A 23801-nucleotide genomic window follows, 5' to 3' on the forward strand; every position below is an offset into this window, starting at 1 on the left:
AACTTCCACGATTGCTCACTAAGGCAGGAGCTGATACTTTAATGAAAAGCAGACTTCCTCTGCTTCATCCTCATCAGAGACGTATGTGACAAATAAAAGCATGAGAAAAGGACCAAAAAGGACACAAGAATGCATAAATAACCTTTAAATAATGGCATAGTTTAAATGCAAGATGCTTGTTTCATCTTCTTTAGCTTTAAAAACAGTCACAGTTGGGTAATGGAAAATGGCTGGGTGATTGCCTGAAATCCAACAGAGAAGAAATCTTGGTTTTGTTTGCCGCACCAGGTGATGCCTGCAACTGCTCAAATTCTTGCTATGCAAAACATGAAATACTTGCCAGGTCACAGACACAGTGATGGGAAAGCAAAATACTCCATCATGTGTGAATCAACTGAAAGTGGGTTTTAGTTATTCACAAATTTCAGCCAGTCATTAGCATTTTTAAGTAGTAACTGGTACAGAGGTATAGATATAATACTATGAAATTATAAACTACTCTCACCTGATCTGGGGTATCCACCAGGAAAGTTTGCACTGGAGCAGTTTGAATTTGCCCCAGACCAGCTTGAATTTGCCTCAGACCAGCTGGTACTTGTGAAAATCAAGGTTGTCTGTAAGCAAACAGATCTTGAGAGATCCTTGTGTCACTCTCGGGTGACTGAGTGATCAGCTTCAAGAGTAGCTGACACTACACTCCTCAAGCCTAAGTGATAAAAGGAGGTGAGAGAATGAGAAAAACATCTTGCCAAACACAAAAGAATGGATAAACATGAGTTGAGAAAACGTGGCAGCGGGAAGTGTGTGCATGCACCATGTATCCCTTACGATACATATTTTGTGTGTATATACCACGTTCATTTATTTTTTCCTGGACTAGATGTTGTGGGGGTAGAGAGGGATCACAGTAAGAATAAGAGACTCTTGCTTCCAGTAAACAGTGCTGCTGTCTCTCAGTCTAGACTCACAACAACACTGTCTGAAGAAAGAGAAAAAATAGGCCATTGATTTAGATTAACCTGATTTTCAAAGACTTTTCTTCACACCGTTGTAAACTGAAATTGTTAAGTAGTTCCAGAAGGTCACCAAACATCGGATGCTGAATTTTGCTCATCACTAAGAGGAACTGACAGAGGGCGCAAGGTGACTTGACACTGTTACAGCCTGCGCTGGACTGGCTTTAATTAGTCTTCAGAGAAGACAGCAGTTTGTTGACAGCACCTTTATGAATGGGCTCATAAAAACATTTTATTAATCCCAGTAAAGGTCACAGTGACCAGATATTAACTGAACTGCTGTACTGCAGAAAAAGTAAGGACACCTGGTGGTACCTGAAGATAAAACAGAAGCAGATTTCTAGACTTTTCTACAGATCAGTTAAGCTGTTGTTAAGGTAGGGCATTTTAAGCCTAACTAATAATAATGCTCTTGTGACTCTGGCCTGCTCATGGAATTTTGGACTTCGGCAGGCAGTGCCTCTCAGGAGAGAAAAAAATATCAGCAAAGCAGAAAATACATCAGTATCTTGAATATTCAAGCTCATATTTCCAAGATGTTGCTATTAAAAGGCAAACAAGCCAGAAAATACCAGTGCTGAAGTTGAGTTTGCGACTTTTTCTTTGCCCCCAACATGCTCCAGCAGGCTTTATGATGAAATTGTGTTGTAGGGTCCATAGTCCACTGCAGAGCGTGAAACGGCTTCAGGTTATTGCTGTTGAAAGTACAGCTATCCTCAGGCCATCTTCAGCATGGGAATCTGGAAGCAGAATCACACAGAAGCTTTTCTAAGACGCTTGGCATCTGAGTCGCTCACAAGCACAGTCCCCATCCGCCTGGTGAAGGAGAAGGGACCTACTGCCCTGGCACAGCCAGGGAGGAGGCACGTGGCAAGGTCTGAACAGACATATCCTCTGGTGTGAGGTGCACTGTCAGGGTCCTGGCTGTCTCCTGCATCTCTACAGCCAGACGATGGGCTCATTTCGAATCAATATGCACTTGGATTAATCTGTAATCAGAAAAAAAAACCTATAACTTAGTGTTTTGGGTATTTTTTAAGGTTATTTTCCTCTTAAAGCTGGCAATCTTTAGCCATCCCAGCTGGTGTGTCCATGTGGCATGGCCACACAGACAGTGCACGAAAAGGAGGACTGCTATGTCCACTGTTCCTAGCCATCAATGGGACATATACACACTTTTTTTTTCCTCTTGCCTTCTACGCTGCTGAAACCAGAGGGCACAGAGCAGTTTTTTCTTAAACACGTATTTTCTTTCTTCACCTTTCAGTCACAGTTTTTCCCAGCTGAAAACCAAAGCATGAGCAATTTGCAGTGGATAGGCTGTTACTGAAAAGAACTGTGGAAAAGCAAATGCTTTTCAGCCAATTCAACTGGGTGCTCATTTTTCGCATTAAGCTTGAGAAAGGGTTAAGTCAATTTAAGGTCTCTGAGTGGCGGCTCTCCACAGGTTTAACCAGATTTGACTAAGCTAAATTCCGATTTTTTTGGTGTGAAGGGGAAGCAGTATCATTCCAGCAAATGTTTAGGATGCAGGGAGTGTTTTGATAGCTGTCTGCCAACTTCCCTTGAATCGTTTCTCTAGCTTTGCTTTATCAAACATTCTAACCAGGATGCTGCTCCAATTGCTTCATTTTGGTTCCCTTATTTATTGGAAGCTAATGAATGGAAGAATTTCCTAAGTTTATGCACATATTTAAGTTTCACAGGTCGAGGGTCTGATCTAACCTAATGGCGGAGGAATTTCTAAAGATTCAACTGGTCATGTTAATCTAATTAAGGTATCCAAGCAATTTACTCGCCATTATTAAACACACTCTTACCATCAGTTTTTTACACTCACCTCATATGATTGACCATTGCTTCCACTAACTGCTGCTGGAACGTACAGGATGAGTGAATGAATTTAAGCAGGCACTAACGCAAAGGCTGCAGCATGCCCAGTGTTTAAGCTCCTCACTGGAAATCACCCTGAGAAATCTTGGTTTTTTCCCTCTTGTGATGTTGCTATTTATCACGCCTCCCTGGTGACTCAGTGTAATTAATATTGCAGTGGAATCAATGGTATGGGTGCCATTGGTGCCAGGGGAAGGCCATGCTCAGGGCCGGGGCTTGGCCCTTCCTGCTGGCGGGGGACTGATTTTCCTCAGGCCCTGAGAGACCCCGCGCCCAGCAGCCAGGGGGCCGGGGTACAGCACACATCCACGCCGGCAGAGCCGCGGCGCCGCTGCCGCGCGAAGTGGCGTCGACCTGCTGGCCGCCAGCGGCCTCCGCGGCCCCCGTCACCTCTCGCGAGAAATCGGCGGGCGCACCCCCCCCCCCCCCCCCCGCGATCCCACCTCAACTCTCGCGAGATCCCTGCGCGCTGCCGCTAAAGCTGTTGTTGGACGGTGGCGCGCCCCGCTGCGGCTTTGGCCCCGCCCCCGGCGCTGCCCACTTCCGGCGCCGCCGCTGAGAGAGGGAGGGGGGAGGGAGGAGGGAGGAGTCGCGCCCCCGCCCCCGCCCCCTGCCCCGGGCCAGCCCTGGGCATGGTGTTGGCCGCGGGAGCTGGGCCCTGACGCCGCGCTCAGGTAGGTGTGGGCCGCCCACCTTCCCCCCGGGCCGGGGTTAGCCCCTTCAGCTCAGGCCTGGCACTTCCCGCCCCGCCTCAGGCTCAGCCCCTTCCCTCACCCGCCCGGTGCCCCCATAGCTCCCGGGGCGTCCCCGGCCTGCCAGGCCTCGGCGACGCAGGTGCAGGTGGGCACCCCGATGGGTCCCTGGGACTACTTCCCCGGCCTAGCGGGGTCGTGCCCCCACCGCAGGGGCCCAGCGATTCCCCCTGCGGAGGGGCTTCCCTGTAGCGATGGCGGCGCAGGGAGCTAGCACTGGCGGTGCGAAGCAGGGCGGCCCCCCGCTGCCTGCGCTCCCGAAGGAGCTGGAGAAATCCCGGGGCTTTCTTGCCCTTCTCTTTAATTACGCACACCACCCCTCCATCCCCTGTCTCCCCGGTGTCGTGCAGCGGTAAAGCCGCACTTCCCCCGTGCAGTTAGGAAGTTTTGGGTGCTTCCCCGCTGTGCTCCATTGATGAAATTTGGGGTATAGCTGGAGCTAATCATCGCTTTTCCACACTGGTCACACTTCTCTTTGGTTTCCTAGTTTTCTTGGACAAACAGTGAGGAAACATCTATAAAGGTATTTAGTTTTTTAATTCCCATTGAAGAAGATTTCATTTGGACTTGGCACCTAAAAGCGGTCTTTTTGGTGGGTGGGGTTGCCTGCAGTTTATAGTTTTTGTTTTCTGGTTTTTTTTTCTTTTTTCTTTTAGGACCCTGTGTCACTGCTTCCCACACTCCCCTACTTCCCTTGCCCCCCTGTCTTTTTAAAGTTTTTTTTTTTTAAACCAGATGTTGTCTTTCTCTTCTGTAAGGAAAAAAGGACTGTTTTGTCTGCTTGTTGTTTCTTTCTCTGGGGTATCAGGAGGGAAAAACCCTACTGTATGTTTCTGTTGAGCACGTGGGATTTACACTTGTCCTGAATTTTACTTTTTTGTTTGTTTTTAAATATGCATCTTGAAGTTAACACACATACTCGTCAACTTCAGAGAGCTTGACCTTCTTGTAGATCTTACCAGAATTTCATACTGTTAGGTACAATTGTGAAATACTGTTTTCCTTTTTCTTTTAGACCTTGTAACTTGCTTACCTGTCACGTGCTTCTCAATGTCAAAGTGTCCTGTCAGTTGTTTCGTGTAATTTCTCCTTCTTGCCCCTTCACTGGTATTGTGGTGCTGGTTTGATGTTTGGTAGAAATCTGTCAGCTGTCTCACAACCTTGGGAAAGCAATAGGGTTGTCTTTTGCAGATGTAGTGAGTAGATTGGCTGGCCAGAGGTGTTCTCCCCTGTTTTCTCTGGGGCAGGAACAAATGAAATGCATGGGCAAAGGAACTGCTGTTGCAACGGACCTGTTAAACTTCACTTCAAGGCTTGCTTACAAGAAGGAAAGAAACATTGAGACACGTAGAGCTGAAGCTGACGAAGACAAATATTGTATTGCATCTTGTCATTTTATAGTGTGATTGTCTTCATCTGAGTGGTTTATTTGACTTTATTATTTGCCTTACGAATATCTCAGCTGATTCTCTATTTTATACTCTAGAGAGCTGATGCTACCTGAGTGTCTGTTTCATGTCTTGGTAACTGCTGCATCATACCTGACTGGTCCTCTATGCAGACTTATTCATGTAAAGACTTTATGCTGAGTTTTTACAAGTTTTTTTCCCTTTATTTTCTTGAATTAACTGATATGACTAAAGGATAAAGATTTCTCCTACCATTTTAGTGGTGGTGGGGCCTAAAGGGTATGGATCTTCTCAGCATTCTGTTGGTTTCGGCCAAACCATTAAGAATGAGTTGTCTTCAACCTGGAGTAGTGTCAAAGTGTATTAAGCTGTGACAGGTTGAGTACTTTGGCTTTATGACTTCAGCATTCTGTCCACCTTTTATTATAATTTACTTATCAGTGCAGTTGTCTTCTATAGTGGAGGACTGACAACAGCAAACACCTCTTCATTTCAGTTAGCAAATCTCTATACGTAACTTCTCCACTATTGCTTTGCACTGTGAAGAGTTACTGTTGTGCAGCTGCACAGCTAATTGCACTATTTGCAGTTTAAAACATCCGTTTCCTTTCCTGTATCCTGGTAGCTGACTCAAAGCTCATTTCCTAGTATTAGAGAATGGTTCCAGTACTGTAACTCCCTCGGTATTCACATCTGAAACAACTGTAATTCTTCAAGTACTCTAGGCCATTCTTGTCTTTAATTGTAGTTGTGTTAACTGCATATACCATAGTCTTTTTGACTGCTAAGAATATGATGATAGTTGTTGAATAAGGAACTGTAACTTGATTTTGTACCCCACTCCCCCCCCACCCCCCCCCGCCCCAGCCCCAGCTCTGCTAGTGCTTTAGTTTTGGTAATTGACTTTGTTCTAATATTTGTGTTATAGATTGAAGACAGCAGTAATGCTAACTCTGGCAAGCAAGCTGAAGCGGGATGATGGTGTCAGAGGACCCCGTGCATCCAATCCAGCTTCTGACTCAACTCGGAGAGTGTCTGTTCGAGATAAATTACTTGTTAAAGGTGAAAGGAACTTATATTTCATTGTTTTGGGATTTACAGTTTGCAGGTGTGTTACCAGTAAACAATACTAAATTGCATATAAAATGATTTCCAAAAAGTATTTTTAAAATTGCTTGTGACTTATCTCAGGATTTATATGGTAAGGTATGTATTGGCATTTCCAACAACTCTTTGCTTGGAGGATGCTTATTTTAATTGAAAGAAGCCTCGTGCTTGCTCTGCTGAAAAATTAATCCATCGTTGGCGCTGTGTCGTCAATTAAAACATTATGGTAAATTGTCACATGAGTATTACTAAATATAATAGGAGGGGAATATCAGACTTGACTTGATAGGAAGGTATTTTTTTGAGCAAAACTGTAACTGCCTATGATGGGGAAAGAAAGTCTTAAAACTAACATTAGTGTTCCAGTGGTCTTTAATGGTATAGGTCACAGGCAATACACTTTAAAAAGCTTAAAGCGAAGCAAAGAGATATTTTTCATAGGCCTGGAGTTACTGGAAGTTGAGTATGAAGTAGTGAATAAAAAAACCAACATGCATTTTTGTAGTACTATATGGTCTGTTCTAGGAAGGCTGCTGTAGGTTGTTACTAGCTGGCTTGCCATTGGTGGGGGAAAAAAAACCCCAAACTTTTACTTTGGGGCAGTTTGGAGTAAATGAGGTAGTTTGTGAGAAAATAATTAAACTATTTTATTGTAAAAACCAGGGACAGCTTGCTCTTGCTCTTCATTTTTAATGTAGCATAGGTAATCTTATATTTAAAAATCCATAGGTGCTGACACTTTGCAGTTACTATGGGCTTAAACTCAGGTTTACTCCCTCTGGTAATAGTTGAGTGTTTTGATGCTCAAGCTGTGCGACTTGACCTGGTGGCAAAGAATATGTTGTCTAAGTTGATGTTTCTGCTAAAAATGATCCATAGTGAATATACTACCGCTGATGTGTAAGCTGTCACTATTAGGATTCATGCTGGTCTAGGATTCACACCAGTCAATGGAAACTCACGTTTCCTGGTCTTATTTCAGAATGACTTGAGACTGACACTGGTACATTTGCCTGAATGCTGTTGCCTAACTCTAGCGTTATATATGGCTTTTTTGAATTAGGGTAGATTCTGCCATATAACTATGCTGTAGCAAGGTTTCACTGCAAATACTGCTGCCTCTGCGTACTAGCAAGTGCCTCAACTAGACTGTAGGAACGTTATAGTCACAATTTTCTGTCTTTGTGATGTTCTAAGGAGAGGGTATTTGGATACACTTTAGACTCTGATGTGATAACTCTGGGAAAGAGCTTGCTTCAGACTTCCAGTTTGGGAATCCCCAGTTAACTCCCATTCTGAGGGGGGAAAGATACCAGGCACAAGGAATAAGCTCTTTAACCAGGCTAAGCTACAAAACCAAATTACTAAATATATATACTCTGAGATTTTCATTGACCTGCAGGTGTAGGCTTGAGGGGAAGATAACAGTATAATATAAATACATTTCACCTACAATGCCTGGTATGGTGTGCAGTGCTGTAAGGAATTTTGCTGTATCCCTAGAGCAATCATGTTTTTCACTTTTGTTACTAAAACCTTAGCTAAGTCTGCAGGGGAAGAAAAGAATGTAAGCTACAGAAAATTAGTATTGACATTGTAATTACTATGGCTACAGTTAGCAAACCAGCACAGGCTTAAGTATTGAACGAGCTGAGTCCCAAACTGACAAATGTTAAAAGCAGGTCACTGCCAGCATCCTTCTGACAAGTGTGAGTGCTAGATCATGATCTGATTGTGTGTGAAAGTTGTGTCATGTGGCTCTCCCAAAAGTGTTGTAGGGGAGCTGTCAGTCTGGTTAAAATGGTTTCTGGACCCAAATGGAAACTGGCAGTATAAGTAGATCAATTCAGTATAACTACACTGAAAGTGAGAGGAAAATCTAGTAGCTAGTGTGAAAAAAAAATTGTTTGGGATAGTCTCTCTTAAGCTAATATGAGATAAATGTAGACCATTCAATTACAGAAGTTCCTAGAACTTGCTCCATCTGTTTAAGGTAGATCAGCTGCAGCAGCATCTACAACGTTGAGAGCCTGAATGAGGATGAAATTCTGATGTTGACACTGTTTTTAGGTTACGTATAGATCTACAAGAATGAATTTGATGGGGAGTGAAAAGCTGCATGCTAAAGGGGCGCATACAGCGAGGGTGCCTTTCACTGCTCGATTGTATGAAACTGTAATAGGCTGTTGTATTAGACTTGAAACAAAGTTGGTGGGAGACTGTGAGTTTTAAGTACTTGTTACTAATGTTTGTTTAGGCTGGAGTTGTCAAACAGGACAGTTGGAGAATGGGTGAAAGGCTCAATCAGGTCAATCTCCAGGCAATTTTGAATTAAAATCATCTGTTCTACAAAATAGAGAAGAAATGCTGTCCACCAGTAAGGGAGGAGAAGGAGATGACGAAAGGCCCAGCATGTTGTGCACTTGTTTGGCCCAGCAGTTGTGCTGAGGTTAGTGCTGGTTTCAGTTGTACCTCTTAACGGTGTTAGTGGTAGCGTTTTTATTGTACTGTATAAAGCCTCTGAGTTGAAAGAGCAAGGGACTGTGACCATGTACGTAAGCTCAGTGATAGCTACGCTCTTTCTATAGCATGTCTGGATCTTTTTTGGCCTCAAGTGAGTCTATAGCTTCTGAGTCAGTAGGAGAACAGCGGGTAACTGGTCTGTGCAGCATACTCCACAGCAGCTTACACATGTGATGGGCTGTCCTGGAAGCTCAGCTGAGGATGAGTTTTAGCACAGTATCCTAAATCCCTCCTGGCCCCTGGGAGCTGGTGATAGTGTATGAGCCAAGCTCAGATAGCTGTTCGCCTGCTGGAGTGATAATGATATGCTGGAGATACACTCTCCTATTCCTGATCCACAGTAAATTGGTGACAGTCTTAATAAATTCTGCAGACAGATGTCTGCCAGTTTCACCAGAGGTATTGCCCAGACATAGACAGTGTCTGGTTTTTATCTGGAGATAAATTAAAGACAGCCTTGTTTGTGTTGATAGAGGCCTGTCCAGGGAGGCATTATAGGATATCTTTGAAGGATATGTTGTCACCCTGATAACCCTGCAGTCCTCAAATGTATTTGTGTACTGACTGGTATATAGATCAATGACACTTTGATTATGGAGTAGATGGCTGTGACCCCAGCCACTGGTAGGTGTAGATGACGTTTACAAACTTTTAAAAGTTTGGTGTAGACCAACTACATACATTTGCTAACTGATACTGCCTTGAAGTAGGAAAAAAAGTCGTAATTTAGGAATGATGTTAGCTTTTTGCACCATATGGTTGAGAAGAAAATTGAAAGTTGGTGTTTGAAATATTTTTACTAAAACTGGAAGTATGGGAGCTGTCAGCTGAGTGTCATCAGGTGCTGTCCTTGGCTTTAGTGATGGCTGCAAGTTAAACAGACATTTGTCCCACTAATATGGAAAGAGTAACTCTTAAAATACTGGTGCCCTATGTTAGTTTTTCTAAGCTGTTACTTTGATTGCTTAGATGTCCAGTATTGTTATATATTCAAATATCAATCATGGCTCAGGACACTGTTTTGCCAAGTTATTTCATGGACTTACGAAAGGAAGAATCTGTGTCTCTAGAGGTTTATTTAGGGAAGTAATTCTGAGACAGCTGGACATTCTCTTCTGGCTGTTTTGCTCTGGAGTGTTAAGAAGTCATGGCTGCTAAACAGGATTTGGTAGCAACGTGTCCGCTGCTGATTATCTGTCTCGGCAACTAGTGGAGCACACTTGGGAAGTTAGCCAGGCACATGTCTGGCGTGAGGAGCACGGTGGTGCTTCTGATCTGAAATCCTGGAAAGTTGCAGGAAAACATCCACCGCTTTGAAATCACTGAGGGCAGAAGTGTCTGAGGGTGTGGGAGGGCAAGGACTAGTAATTCAGGCTGCCAGTTCTTGGAGAAAGGCTTTCTGGCCAAGGAGGGGTGGGCTGGAGAGAGAATGAGCAGTGAGTAACGTTTCAGGACAAATCAAACCCAGGAAATGCAAACTCGAAGGCAGAAATCGAGTACTGATGTGAGGAGGAGGAGCAGACAGAAATGGTGTTTGAAGGGGCTCTGCTGCCTCTCTGGCTAGGAGAGAGGCTCTAATAAAGTTAAGTATTGCTGTGGATGAGACATTCGTTTCAGTTGAGGAAATGATGCTTTCATTTTGTGTACTTACAAACAAACTCCAGTGGGAAGCATATGGCCTGACTCTTCGTGGCAAGGCTAGTAAACAAAGCACTGCTGTGTTCTGGTAGGGGAAGGGGAGGGAGCAGAACAATGTGATTATAGTTTGCATGTTACTGGATATAACATTCACGTGGGTGTCTCATAAACCATATGTCTGTACACACGTCAGGAGTGTGTGTTCCTGTTTCTGTCCTGAGAATTGTCATGGATAGGAAGAGTTATTGTTTGTGAAGTCATTTATAAATAGCTCTGGTTGCTTGTGTTAGGCTTGCTTTCCCCCTTTCTGTAAAGTTCTTAAACGGCTTCTGAGACATAATCAGTTGGTATTCAACTCTTCCAAAGTCTGTGGTAGGTTTAAGTTTAACCCTTGCCTTCTTATTCTTTTACCCTTTTACTTGTTTATGGTTTGAAATGGCATTTGGAACTGTTTAAGCAGGTGCATGCTGGGTCAAGAGTAGGACTCTGCAAATATACCTGCCGCTTGCATGTGCTCCTGCAACAGATCACATCAGGTTTCAGGAACACCAGACTGGCTGGCCAGGAACTAGTCTGGGTCTGGGCTGACAGCACCCGAGTTTTTTTTTCCCTGCGGGAGCTCTGGCATGTGTCTGCACCTATGGCCTTTTGGACCTACCCAGGATGTCTTATCAGAGTGGGTGCAGGGCCTTGCAGTGCTCCCAAGTTTGCTGCTTCTTGGCAGTAAGCCCGCTTGACTGCAAGAGGAATTCAGGTGCTCCGCAGTGTTTCTGCACCTCTGCTAAGCCAGCACTGAATGGGCATTGATGAGGACTGTTTTTCTGTGGAAGTTCTGGAGTGCTTTCACACAGTATTTCCTGAACCATGAGTTATCCAATTGTTTGTCTCCAGCGTCTTAAGAACGGTGGGGTGCCTGGCTGTGAGTTGAGAAACAGATACTGGTTATCCACAAAACATTATGAAAAGCAGTCAAATCACATTTTCTTTACTGGTGCGCTGTAGTTATAGTAATTTTTTGAAAGAGGAGGTCAGAAAGATTGTGAGATTTTTTTTTTTCTTTAATTTACTGAGGCTTTTGGAGCTCTTGGAAGTTCAGTGCATTGGAGCTCTAATTGTTGCTTCTACATTTTGCTTATTTACAAATCTGTTAAAGTATGCCAGTAAGTTGGCAGATTGCACAAGAGGCATTTTCTTATGGAGAACATTCTTGTCAATGGTATTGCTTTATGTAGAAAATAGATAACTTAAAACATCAGAATCTTAATGGAGCTTGAATGATGTCGTCAAAATGTTTGCTTTCTGAGCAGAAAAATACAAAAATTATTTCAATGTCAAGACTGTCACTACCAAAGGGTCATAGAATTTGGAAAACTCACAAACACTGCAGCTTTTGCCCATTGAATGTGTTGGTTATTGTTGATTACCAGTGTTTATATGGCACAGTTAACATCTGTTTCCTTACTTGGTGTTACTTCAAAAGTTTAGGTTATTGAAGCAGGTCTTTACCTGCTTTTTTTTATTCTTAAAAAGTTGTTTCATTCTTAGTTTTAGTGTTTAGTTTTTTACAGAAACCTTAATTTTGGAGAACTTGCCTTTGTTAACAAAGCTTCTGTGGGGATTAGTTATCATAGCTTTCCCTTTGCATACTTTCAAAGAAAGAGCATGGTGTTCCATACTCATGGGTGTGAGCATCTTTATTTTCATGTTTTCACAAGAAAACCTCCTTATTCTTGTGCCAAGACAAAGGGAAACACAGAAATTGTGACTGCATTGCAGGCAGCTTTTCACACTTTGAAGGAAGTACAGTGATCAGTGAAGTCTCTACTGAACCTTGCAGAAGGCAGAAGTGAGGCCTCAGTTCAGCAGAGCTGCTGCAGCCCAGCCTTTGCTGAGTTTGATGGCCCTTTGGTGTCTCCCTTTTCCTTGCTGCCCTTTTCTCAGACTTGAAGCAAAGGTGTGGCAGGATTCATTAAGCTGAACAACACACAAGCAGAGAAAGCAATAAGGAAACCACTCAACACCTTAAAATGGGAGCCAGGTCCTAAACTCTACCCTCTAGTGAATATCACTAGTGCCTCCCACTATGAAAGGCTGGTGACTTGGAAGAGAAAGGGGTGGGGAAATGCTCTTAGGATAGGGTTTGTATAGCTGCAGCCTTCAGTAGTTGGTTATGTCTTGTCTTTTTTTTAATCAGAAAGGGAAAGTAAAAATAAAGTCCTTGATTATAGCTAAAATTACATTTTTGGTATGTTACAAAGACAGAACTCTTTGAAAGCTTTTAGCAAAAGTATGCCCCAGTGTTGTATGTTGTTCAGTTCATGACCGGTCAAAACAACTGTGTCTGCTGGAGTGCTACAGAGTGGGATTTTAAAGGGTGCAACTGGGAACTTTTTAGGTAAGTGAGAATGGTGTGGTGGGATATTCTCTCTTGGTGTATTAGGCTGCAGATGCAGGGATACTGGGGCTGTGCCAAGCAGGTGGCAGGTGGCAGTCAGATAAGCATCATGCTTGCTGCAGAGACCAGCCAGGTTTGGTAAGCATGGATGTAAGAAAAGTTCTGGGGAGTTAGTGAGCTCTTAATTGTGATGAGATCATTTTGGATTCTGTGCCAAGAAATCACTCCCCATATCTTAAACTGAATTAGTTTTCTTTAGATGTATGTTTTTGAGAGTTGGTGTTGAAATTCTTACATGTTGTTAGCTCAAATGGGCTGTGTCTGTGCAGACCAGAAAGTGGAGTTAGAACTCAAGTGGAAAAAAAATGCTACAGGAAATGCAAAGATATTTTTGATTAGGTTTCCTGGAACTGTAGAAGTCAAAGGAGGAGGTATCTTGATGCATCTCATTCATAATTCTGTGAAATACAGGTAGCTGAAAGTAAGACTTCAATAAAATGCACAAAAGATGGAGAAAGTTTTGGAATAAACTTCCCTTCCTGGGAGCTATGTGGCTGAATGGTTACATCCTTTCTTTTATGAATAACTTCTAAGTTTTATACATGGGAAATATAATAAATAAAAAGAAATTTTAATTGAACAGGAGTGCATATCTTTGGCAAACTGTGCTCCCAGGGGAAATACACAACAGACATAAAAGCAAAAAAATCTTAACACCCCTGGTTTGCTCAACAGTGCAGAGGTTTGGGGGAAGTTGTGCAACAGGTGCAGTTTTTGCCGACCAAGCACCTGGCACAGCAACACACACCAGAGTGGAGGTTTGCCTTTCTCTGTTTTTTCGGTGCTCTTAGTGCTGGTTTCTGCAGGCAGGACCACATCTAGCATGCACGTGCCCTTGAATTAGGGTTTCAGTAGGTGGTTTCAAGTGTGCGGTACATGGTATCATGCTTGGAGGCTTCCCTACAAAAGCAGTGCGTAACCTGAGGCAGTCTGTAGCTGATGGTGGAAGAGCATTGACAGTTACATGCTGGAGAGTGGTGGTGCTTATGCAGGCTGTGAACCTCCTGTGCTTGTTTTCATTGTTGGGCTGGCACCTGAATTCTTGAGGCTTTTCTGCTCTTGTGTTTTGCAGGCTGTGGAGTTCTGGCCTTCCATATTTTAGTGCTTTATGTAGACAAGTTTAGTGGTTTGGATAATTCTAGTGCTCTGTGTATTAGAAGCCCTAGCAGAGCTGAACCTCCTAATCACAGTAGGATATGTTTGCATTGTTTGTAGGGCAGGTGAACATTTTTAGTAATGAATTGTGTGGCTTAAAGAGAAATTTCAAGGTAAACCTCCAGTGCAGCTTAATTATATTTTAAAGTAAAATTTGATTTACAGGGTGATTTAAATTAGATCTGCCAATTTGGTCTTCAAGAATAGCTTTATGCTTGCATAAATAACAGTAGTTTTTTTTTCTTTCAACAGAGGTTGCAGAACTCGAAGCTAATTTACCTTGTAAGTATAGCATTTAATGGCATGCATTTTTAAGGGGAAAAGGACCATTGAACTGAATGTTTTGACTGAAGTATGAATGCCAATGATATTTAAGAAAGCTGTGCAAAACTGCCACACAGGCTTGAACAGATTTTCTTTGTTGCTCCCTCTTAAGGGATTGTAAAGAGGTGAACCCTTACTAGTGTCCTTTGGGAGCAGTACTGATCACTTGGCTCCAGAATTTGATTGCTGGTGGAGTGGGCGCTTCCCTCTCATAAAAACACCCAGAAGGTACCTGGAACTAAAGAGTGCATTTATTGTCTCATTCATCTTTCCCCTTCATTCTCTCATTTTCAGAATGGGAGATTCTGATTTAGGGACAGAGCAAATAGCTCAGTTCTCAGGAAACATACTAAGTCAATGTAGTGCTTTTTCACTTCACTTTTTCATGCAAGCTGTAGCCTAATGTGTTTGTTGATAGTAAAAATACTCATGAAAAATAGATTTTAAAAAGTGTTCTGTAGACCTTAAAAAAAAAAAAAAAAAAAGAAAAAGCCAAGATAATGTGGTTTTAGCCCTGGAATCTTACTTGTAATTTGTTATGCTAAAAGCTGAAAATATTAATGGGCACTTTAAAATAGGCTTTTAAAAGCACAGGGTAAATGGCCCATTGCTTCTAAAACTGAGGACAGATAGCTAAAAATTGAATACGTTTTCTGTTCCTTAGCTTTAGAAAGCCTATCTCTGTGATGGACAGCAAAACACAAAGCCCTTTTATAAAGGGGAGTAAAGTTCCTACTGCTCTCTCATTTCTTGCGAAGGGTGGGTGTTGACAGTGCAGCTGAGTTGTTACCGAGCTCTCTTTCCCTTCAAGCATTGACCAGAACAGCATCGTTCTGCCATCAGTTCTTAGAATACAGGCAAGCTCAAGAAGTTACTGCCTAGTGAACTTGGAGGTACATTCAGAGCCCATTGCTCTCTCTGCATAACTTCCTGTGGTGCACGTTCTGTTTCAGAATAATGTAAGATGTTTTCCTTGCAGGGAGAGAGGCACGAGCTGCTTGCAGCAAACTGAGAATGTATGTGCAGGCTATTACCATGCTGTGCGTTCACACTGTCTTGTCCATATGCTTAGCTTGCAAAGAAAAGCAGTGAATATGCTCTCTGATTATGCTGGCAGGTAGCTTGTGATCTTTCTAGGCTTTCCCTGTCTAAGGAAAGCTTTGACCATAGTTTTTTCTCTCCAGGTTAAACTTGTGAGTGCTGCTTCTGATGAGCATTTTCTGTTTGCCAGTGATTCTAAATCCAGATCAATGCTCAGATCTTAAAAATCAGGCTTTTCAATGTACAGGATGCCTGATGGGAGGAATTACAAAGGTTGAAAATACAGAATAGAAGCAGCAAAAAGGGAGGGCAGGAACAAGCGTTATTTAACTCTTCCTTTCTGTGTGCTCTTCTTAAAGGCAATTACAGATATTTAACACAGAATAATTTTAACTGTTGTTAAACTTTTTTGTGTAGACTCTTCTGTAGGATAAACACGTAAGAAACATTTATCAGGGTTTGTAGTTACTACAATGAGAATGCGTTACTAGGGTTTGTGTGCAGTTCTAGTTATTTTTACAGGCAAATAGGGTCTGTATCTCTGTTACCATTTAGCTCCTTGACTACAGAAAAAGAGCAACCAGCTTGATGGGTTAAGAAGCTCAAGGCTGTATAATATGGATAATAATGTATCCATGGATATACGCATCTTCTGGTGCCAGCTTGACAGCTTGTTTCTGCCATAGTCAAGAAAGGTCAGTTTGTGCATGGGAGGGCAACTTGGTTTGTGTCACCAAATGTGAACAAAGGGCTGTTATACTGTGAACTTGCATCTGGGGAGTTGAAACCACTGACTAGTTTAATCAGATTGATATTTTATTTTTTTTTCAACGATTGTTCTTCTTTCTCACTATTCTCCTTAAATTCATCTAGTTTGCAAATAAAAACATAGTGTTTGGTTTGTATTGATGCTTCATAACCTTTGCTGTTAATGTGTGTAATTGGTTACGCAGAAGAAACTTGTTCAGTATGACAGCTGAACAGAGACTTCACTGACCTTTGGATGAGGCTTTCAGTAAAGCCTGTATCTCATTGTACCTTACAGGTAGAACTAATTCTTTGTTAGCATAGAGTTGTGGTGGCATGACTTCTTGCAGACTGTACTGTATGATCAAATGTCAAGATCCACAGGTTACCATTAAAAAACATGCAAGGAAGAGATGCTCGCTCTGTGTGCTGTCATCTTAACATGTAGCTACTACCTGTGCAGAAGACCAAATCCTTTGGCATTTTAAAAAGGTCTTTGAGACAGCATGGTTTACTGAAAGGAAATAAGCTTCTTTCTCACTGCTTGAGGAAGTGAAGTTCTATTACTGCAGGTGATCTGTAACTGTGTAGGGAGGAGGTGCTTAGAGACAAAGTGTAGGAGGAAACCGGTTGACTGCAAGGTAGGGATTAATCAGGGAGTGAATTTGGGAGTATGAAAGATTATATACTTGCTTTCCCAACAGTGGAAAACCAGTTGTCTTGACGTAAATTACTTTTTTGCTTCACAGGTACATGTAAAGTGAATTTTCCTGACCCAAACAAGCTTCATTACTTTCAGCTAACTGTAATCCCAGGTAATTTTTTTAAATGTTACTTGTGTTTCTGTGTGTGGTAGCGTTTGGGAATGTAATTCCAAGAGTTTGCTCAAGAATCCAATAAACTTTCTAGTAATACAGTGATTATTTTATAGAGGCAATGAAGAAACTGGACTGGATTTTGAGAACTAGATTCCAGTAAAAAGGTCATCAAAACTCAGGTTTAGGAAATTCGGGTCTTGTTTGCTCACTTTGATTGAAAACTTTTTTTTCTCTCATCTTATTTTATTTGAGGAGAATCTTGGACTATGTCTAGAGAAATTATTGTATTACAGCTCTGTTATGTTGCAGGTTTATTCTTTCCTACTGATTGCTTGATTCTGTAGAGGTGAAGAGATAGATGATGTATACCACTGCTCGAAAACCTCAAATCTGTGTGTGTGTGTGAAGATGCTTAACAAGTAGGAGTCTTAGTCTTTGAATATTCAAATATATGGAAATTACATCTTTTATTATTAATACAACTTAAGGGTACTGTGAAGCTTCTGCTGGCATGCTGTTCAATAAAAACATTTTCAGAATTTATCCTTTCCATGTAGGTTTCTTGATAGCCATCTGAAATCAGTTTGCTCACGTGGCTGTTGTCCGTTTTAGAGTAGAAGGTTGTGTTTGTTCTTTATGGATAAAATTGCATGGAAGATTGTTTAAATTGTACATACACTTCTTTCTTTTGCTGTGTGTTACCTTTGAGACTGTGCACTACTTAAATGAGAACACTGACATGTGCGGTACACTGGATTGTTAGATGTGCTGGGATTAGTATATCTCCCTGCCAACTAGTTCCTGTGGATGCACGTTTTCTGTAGATGCTTATTGACAACAGAACTCGGGTGCAGTGTGGCAGTCATCCTGACGCTTTGGTTACAGAAATAATGTTTGCATTTAACAGGGTGATAGGAATCTTTCTTGTAATTCAGTCTCTTGAGGTCAAGCGGGCGTTAGATGTCGCTGTTTCTGCTTGTTAGCCAAAATCAACTGGCACTTCCTCGGCCGTGGAAATCTTGGGTGGTCTTTGTTAACGGGTCCATTCATGTGACTCCTTCTCGTGATGGAAAAATGAGTAAGGCTGCCCTAGTCAGTGTAATCAAATAAATGCAAGTGCTATTATAGAACTTTTAACCTCTTGTTCTATGTAGGCGATATCTTCATGTTTGCTTGGTGAGCGTTAGTCTGCTTGCACCAAATGTCCTTCAGTTTATATGATGCTGCTTTATTATAGATTGGAAATGAGTTGACTTCGTGAGATCATCACCATGTGAGTTAAGGATGTCTTGAATGTGAAGCAATGCTAGCATCCTCATACTAATTAAGGTGTTTAAAGACATAGTCATTTTTTTGTCTGCTAACTGCTGTGCAGCAAGATGTTGCAGTCAAGATAGTTGAGTGCAGAGCATGGGTTTTGTGCTAGCATTGATGCTGAAATGATCTTGAATGAGATTATCTTAATTAACATTTTGTTACTCTAAATATAGCTGCACAGCTGAAGTCTGTGCAGTTGCAGTCTGACCAAAGTAAACATCTATTTTCAGCTGTGCATAATTCAGGTACAGTATCTTGTGATCAACTACAGCTTAGCACAGCTTTCTAAAGGCAGAACATAACACATACCAAGAAAATCTATGTAGCTTTTTGATTCCCTTCATTATTGACCTTTTTCTTTAGAGTATGCTAAATCTTAGTTTTCTCTGGGATAGCAGAGAGGCACATAAGTGGTTGTCACAGAATTCTTCTGTCTCAAATGGGCCAAAATCTTTGATTGAGGCAACTATTTTTCGTAGCCTTTAAACAATGTTGAATCTCAATGGTCCGGAGGAAGAGCCGGTTTTCCTTCTCCTGCCTGGAATTGTCTCTTGCACTGAGGAACTGAGTTAGTTCTAGAAATCCTGCTTATACATCTGGCTTAGAAGGGAGTGCTTTACAAATATCTCTGCAGCTTTCCAATTGGGGAAGAAGAGCTGGGCTCAGCACAGCTGTGGGTGCCAGGGAATATCTAATGCTGCCTTGCAGTTCTTAGTGTTAGGGCTTCTGTAGTAAGTGTGTGTAAGCCAGGGTGGTAGTCTGCACAGCAAAGGTTCTTGCTGGCTGATTTCTTAAGGTTGCCAGTTTTCTTGTCTGCAGAGATTGCATCCTTCTATGAGAGATCTGGTAAAGGGGTGCAAATTATTTTATATTCGTATTTTGTGTTGAAGTTCTCTTAAGTTCTGATTAACGTTAGAGCTTGAATTCTGTAACCACACTTTGTAAGGAATCTTGCACCAAGACGGTTTCTGAAAGTAGCCGGCTGTTAGGGTACCGTGAAAGTATTGACTGAATGTGTTTTTTAACACTAGAAATGCCTTTTGTGGTCAGCGTTCTAGCCTTTCGTTGTCAACAAACCCTGGTTTTGGGTGCTTTGTTTTATGCAGTCTTTTCAAGTGTGGCTGTTGTGAAAGAAGCTTCTTTAGGTTCTCACAAAAAGATTAATTTGACTAAGAAAATAAACTTTACCATCAAACAAATACTTTCAGCTCCCTTGCTCTCTGCTTCTCACATTAACCTTTCTTAGTAAGTACTGAATGTCATGAAATTATCCTGGTGACAGTGAGTTTTAAATTAAAATGAATTTGTAGAAAATCTTGGTGAGGGTGACTGCTTATTTCACATAAGTTACTTGTCCTCAAGAAATTCTGAATCTTTTATTTTAAGCTTTCTGCACTGCACCATGGGTGGGTATGTAGTAACACACACTAGAAAATGGATAAGACTTAGATTTTACTGCCACAGTGGACAAGCTCTTGTTCCCAAGGCAGATACCACTGGTTTTCTGTGCTGTCTGAAGCTGCTTCTTCCTTTTGTCATCTGAAACAATCGTTCTGTCATTGGAAAACGCCCTTGTGCCACTGGTTGCCTCTGTTCTTATTTTTGTGCCCAGTACCTTACTGGATCAAAAGCTAGGAAAAATAAGGAGATAGATGCCTCTAACGCGAGCAGAGTCCTGCCTGCTGTACTGACATTTGGAGCACAAAATTGGAAGCTGAAGCTAAAACATAGTAATGACCTGGAAAAAAAAAGAAAGGTGAGTTTAGGTGGCTTGAACATGAGGAAAACTAGAGGGATATGTAGAGTTAATGCAAATTTCCTGCCCTTCCCAGGCAGTTGGGGTAGTTTAGGCTTTGTGTGGTTATTTTAGAGTCCTATTCTTCAGGGAATTAATGAAGAGCCTGTTTTGTGTTTTGCATGCCATAAAATGACAAATGTCGGTGAGCATGGGTGAACATTTCAGCGCTGCTGGTTCGAGGAGCTACTATCAAAAGCACATCCTTTGTGGCCTGTCCTAATTATCTTGCATTTTCTTTTAAAGTGATAATATAATTTAGTATTTTCACAACACTGTTAGACATAAAAACACTGTACGAGTGCAAACTAAGATTAGAGTCAGGTTGTTGATAATGAAACTCAAGACTGAAGTGGGAGGGATGCTTGCTCTGTTAATACAGCTTGAAGATGGAAATTTAAGCAGTAGGAGGAAAACTGGAGCTCAGACATACTCCCTTTTTGCAAAAGTCTTGTCTGTGGCCAACTTGCTAAGTTACGTGCTAAAGCTGTTTTATTTGACTATTTTATTTATAGCACTTTCTCACTATTAACTTTGTTATAACTTCAGTTTTTCCCACCACTGTTACCTGCCTGAAAAATTGAGGGTCTTTGTCCCAGTCTGTATGGGTGTTGTGGGACACAGGGAAGGAAATTACCATGGAGGGAGAATCTGCCTACTTGCTTGAGGTGCTGTAAGATGACTTCATCACGAAGGCTTATCTTGTTAATTCACTGCAGGATTTCTGGCTGGGTACTGAGGCCTTCCAGAGATACGAATTTTTGATATGCATTTGAGTGATTGATAATGAGTAGCATGCTTTATTGTTGTTTAGTGAAAAGATTTTCAAATGTGCAGGGAGAATTGTAAAAAAGTGGGGAGGAGAGATGCTTTACTCTTCTGGTTTGGTAAATATGTCTTTGAGTATTTTATAACAGAACCAGTAGGGTACCCAGTGTGCTTTTTGGTTAGTGCTAGCATGGACTTATGCCAAGGTAAACCCAAAACATAAAATGAGAAGCTGTAATATAAGACAGTGATGAGCATTGATTTGTCTTTGAGGAAGACTCAGTCATGTAAGTATGTGAAAGTGACTTGCAGAGTGAGGTACAATGTCTAAAGTGTGCCAAGTCTTCCAGAGATTTCTCAGCCTTATGTAGAACACAGAAAAACAAATAAAAGAAAATTGAGGTAATACATGAGGAATCTCTTATGGCCTGTGGAGGTGTTAATATGTGGTTAGAAAGCGCTTGAGCTAATATAAAATGCTTTTGCAGAGTAAAAGGGGTGTTCTTTCACCGTCTGCCTCTGCTACTTCTTCTGCTGACACTGGTGATAATTTAACCCCTGTGCACACCAGTTCATCTCAGTAATCCTACTGGAGCTGCACTCTTTTTACCATGATGGTTTTATACAGAGAGAAGGGACTTGCCCCCCTTCAGCTGAGCTCACCTTGTCTAATTTCATCCTGCACGTGGACACTGGGAATTTCTGGTGTGGGTGGGTGGAAGCAGAGCTATCCTGAACTAGGTCTGCATGGCAAGGAAGAGCAGTGAAAGCAAAGAACAACTGTTAGCTCTTTTCCTGCCCTGTACATTTCTTAAGCAATGTCAGAGTGATTTCACTGTCTGTGCTTGGAGTTGAGGGCCTACCTTAATGTTCCTGCATGCTGCAGAGGCTGTCGGTGTTTTCAGTATGCAGAGACATGGAATGTGGTTTTTCCTCTTGCTGCTTGACTAGCAGGAATCTGACAGTCTTTTGGCAAGCTCTCTTGCCTTGGAGCTGTTCTTGAATGTTTCTTTTGGACAATTGTATTACAGTGAGGATTCATTAAATCTGAGGATTTCCTTTGACATAAAGCACATGTAGATGCATCTATTTTACATTAGCGGGGGTGGCATATGGAGAGCTGCTATGCGCTTTGCTCCAAGTCCACGAAATCAAGGTACTGTTGAAATTAAGCCAAGGAAAATAACTTTCTGGTGCTGGACTTCCTGAGTAACCTTAATGGTGTTGGCATTTCTCCTTTACCTTGCTGTACCGGCAGCAGGCTTCTCCCTGCACGAACACACATGGGCGTTTCATGGGACTGCTAATATTGGGAAGTGATAGCTTGATAGGTGCCTGTGAGCAAGAGGGCAGTGGGGAGGCCATGGAAGGCTTTGAGGTACATGCCTTGCCCTGTAACAAACACTGAATTCTTGTATGGTGTTGCTTGCTTGTTTCAGTATGATCACTGAAAGACCAGAGGTGATTTTAACTGTGTTTTTTACAAGGAATGGCATGATACTTGTAGTAGTGAGGATTCTGACACTTGGTTAAAAGATGGTGGATGAAGTGCAGTTAGGGTGCACAGCTGTGTCCTGTAGGGTAACTTGGTGGTGCTTGAGCTATTTGAACTCCTGGGGGATATTGGACCATTTCCCTAGTCATTCCTTCCTGAAACAGTCAGTGTCTTGCTTTAAGTGTTTTGAACATTTTACAGGGAGCAGTTTAATCAAAATTATATTGGTATAACTCATGTTTTACATCTCATTCTTTAGAAATTGCTTGCTTTACTGATTTTTATCTCAGTATATTTGAAAACAAAAGATAAATTCTTTTATCTTGCTTTTTTCCCCATAAAAATCAGTTCATGTGCATGTACTTTCTGATAAAGCATAGCATGCCTGAGAAGACTGCTTAATAAATCAAACACTTCAGCACTGAATTGGAGTGGAAATGGAGAATGTATTTGAAAAGTGTATGTTCTGGACAGGTTACTAAAATGAGATTTGCCATAGCTAAGCCTTGCAGCTTTGCACTGCACAGTTCAGTGTGGAGGCAGTTGTAAACATCTCTGAGGGGTGGGGAAGACCAGCCGTGTTCTATTTTCGTACTCTGTGCCTATGCTGCTGTTGCAGTCCAAAATTTCTTATGCTGTTCGTGTGCTGAACCTGTCAATGGTCTACACACAGGCTCCTGGGAGAAGCTGGACTGTGAGTACTTCCCAGCCACTCTTTCACTGTTCTGCAGGCACAGGTCTTTTGGAGTGGCACACTGGGCATAGTGTGCAATTGAGTCTCATCTTTGGCAGCATCAGCTTTTACTGGCTCGCTTCCCTCTACAACTGAGGGTTTGTGTTATTTAACAGGGTGATGCCCTCTCCTATTCAGTAAGTCAACTGATAAAAGATTGTAAAGAGGAGGAGGGCAGGAGCTGACTGCTCTTTTGTGATTACGGCAGTTAGTGTGGAAGCTACAGGCTTATGCTGACGGTGGTGAGATTGTAGCATGGACTGACACGGTGAGATTGTAGCATGGACTGACACGGTGAGATTGTAGCATGGACTGACACGGTGAGATTGTAGCATGGACTGACACGGTGAGATTGTAGCATGGACTGACACGGTGAGATTGTAGCATGGACTGACACCTAAGCAAGTGGATGTGGTGCATTGGTTAGTAGGAGAAAGTAGAAGGTTGTGCTAGATCTGTGTAGAGCCTGGGAGGGCAGCATGTCCAGAAGACGGTATCCTGAAAGAGAGTTTTGATGACCTATAGTAGAGGAGCTAGTTTTTTTTGTGGTTTGGAACAAGCTAGATAAGAAAACTCTTCTGAATCTTTCTGTAAACTATGAATTGCTTCACAGAACTTCCCTTTGCAATGTTGGTTTAAAAAAAATTAAAAGAATACTGTCATACAATGATAAACAGCCTTCCTGACCATCAAGCCTTCACTGTGGGTGTACCGTGTGACACAGAAAGCTAGATACTCGAGGTAGTTTGAGCCTTAGCACTTGTAAGGTATCCCCCAGAGTGGGCTGGGTACCTGTCTGCTTTCCTTTCTTAATG

The 23801-nt window shown here is 42.1% G+C and overlaps 1 protein-coding gene across 5 annotated transcripts in view; it reads left to right on the plus strand.

Moving 5' to 3' along the window:
- The first annotated feature begins 3526 nt into the window (after positions 1 to 3526).
- The window catches only part of UBE2F (ubiquitin conjugating enzyme E2 F (putative)), an 83156-nt gene continuing 62881 nt past the window's right edge, over positions 3527 to 23801 (plus strand). For 3 of the 5 annotated variants that reach the window (XM_086465122.1, XM_086465124.1, XM_086465125.1), the window contains exons 1-4: positions 3527 to 3583; positions 5999 to 6132; positions 14201 to 14230; positions 16810 to 16875. In XM_086465122.1, coding sequence (XP_086321248.1) covers positions 6015 to 6132; positions 14201 to 14230; positions 16810 to 16875 — 214 coding nt within the window. In that variant the 5' untranslated portion in view covers positions 3527 to 3583; positions 5999 to 6014. The remainder of the gene's footprint in view (positions 3584 to 5998; positions 6133 to 14200; positions 14231 to 16809; positions 16876 to 23801) is intronic. The other 2 variants (XM_086465123.1, XM_086465127.1) reach the window with 2 other exon arrangements.

This window comes from Leptosomus discolor, chromosome 5 (assembly GCF_034619465.1).
Source record: "Leptosomus discolor isolate bLepDis1 chromosome 5, bLepDis1.hap2, whole genome shotgun sequence".
Classification (NCBI taxonomy): domain Eukaryota; kingdom Metazoa; phylum Chordata; class Aves; order Leptosomiformes; family Leptosomidae; genus Leptosomus; species Leptosomus discolor.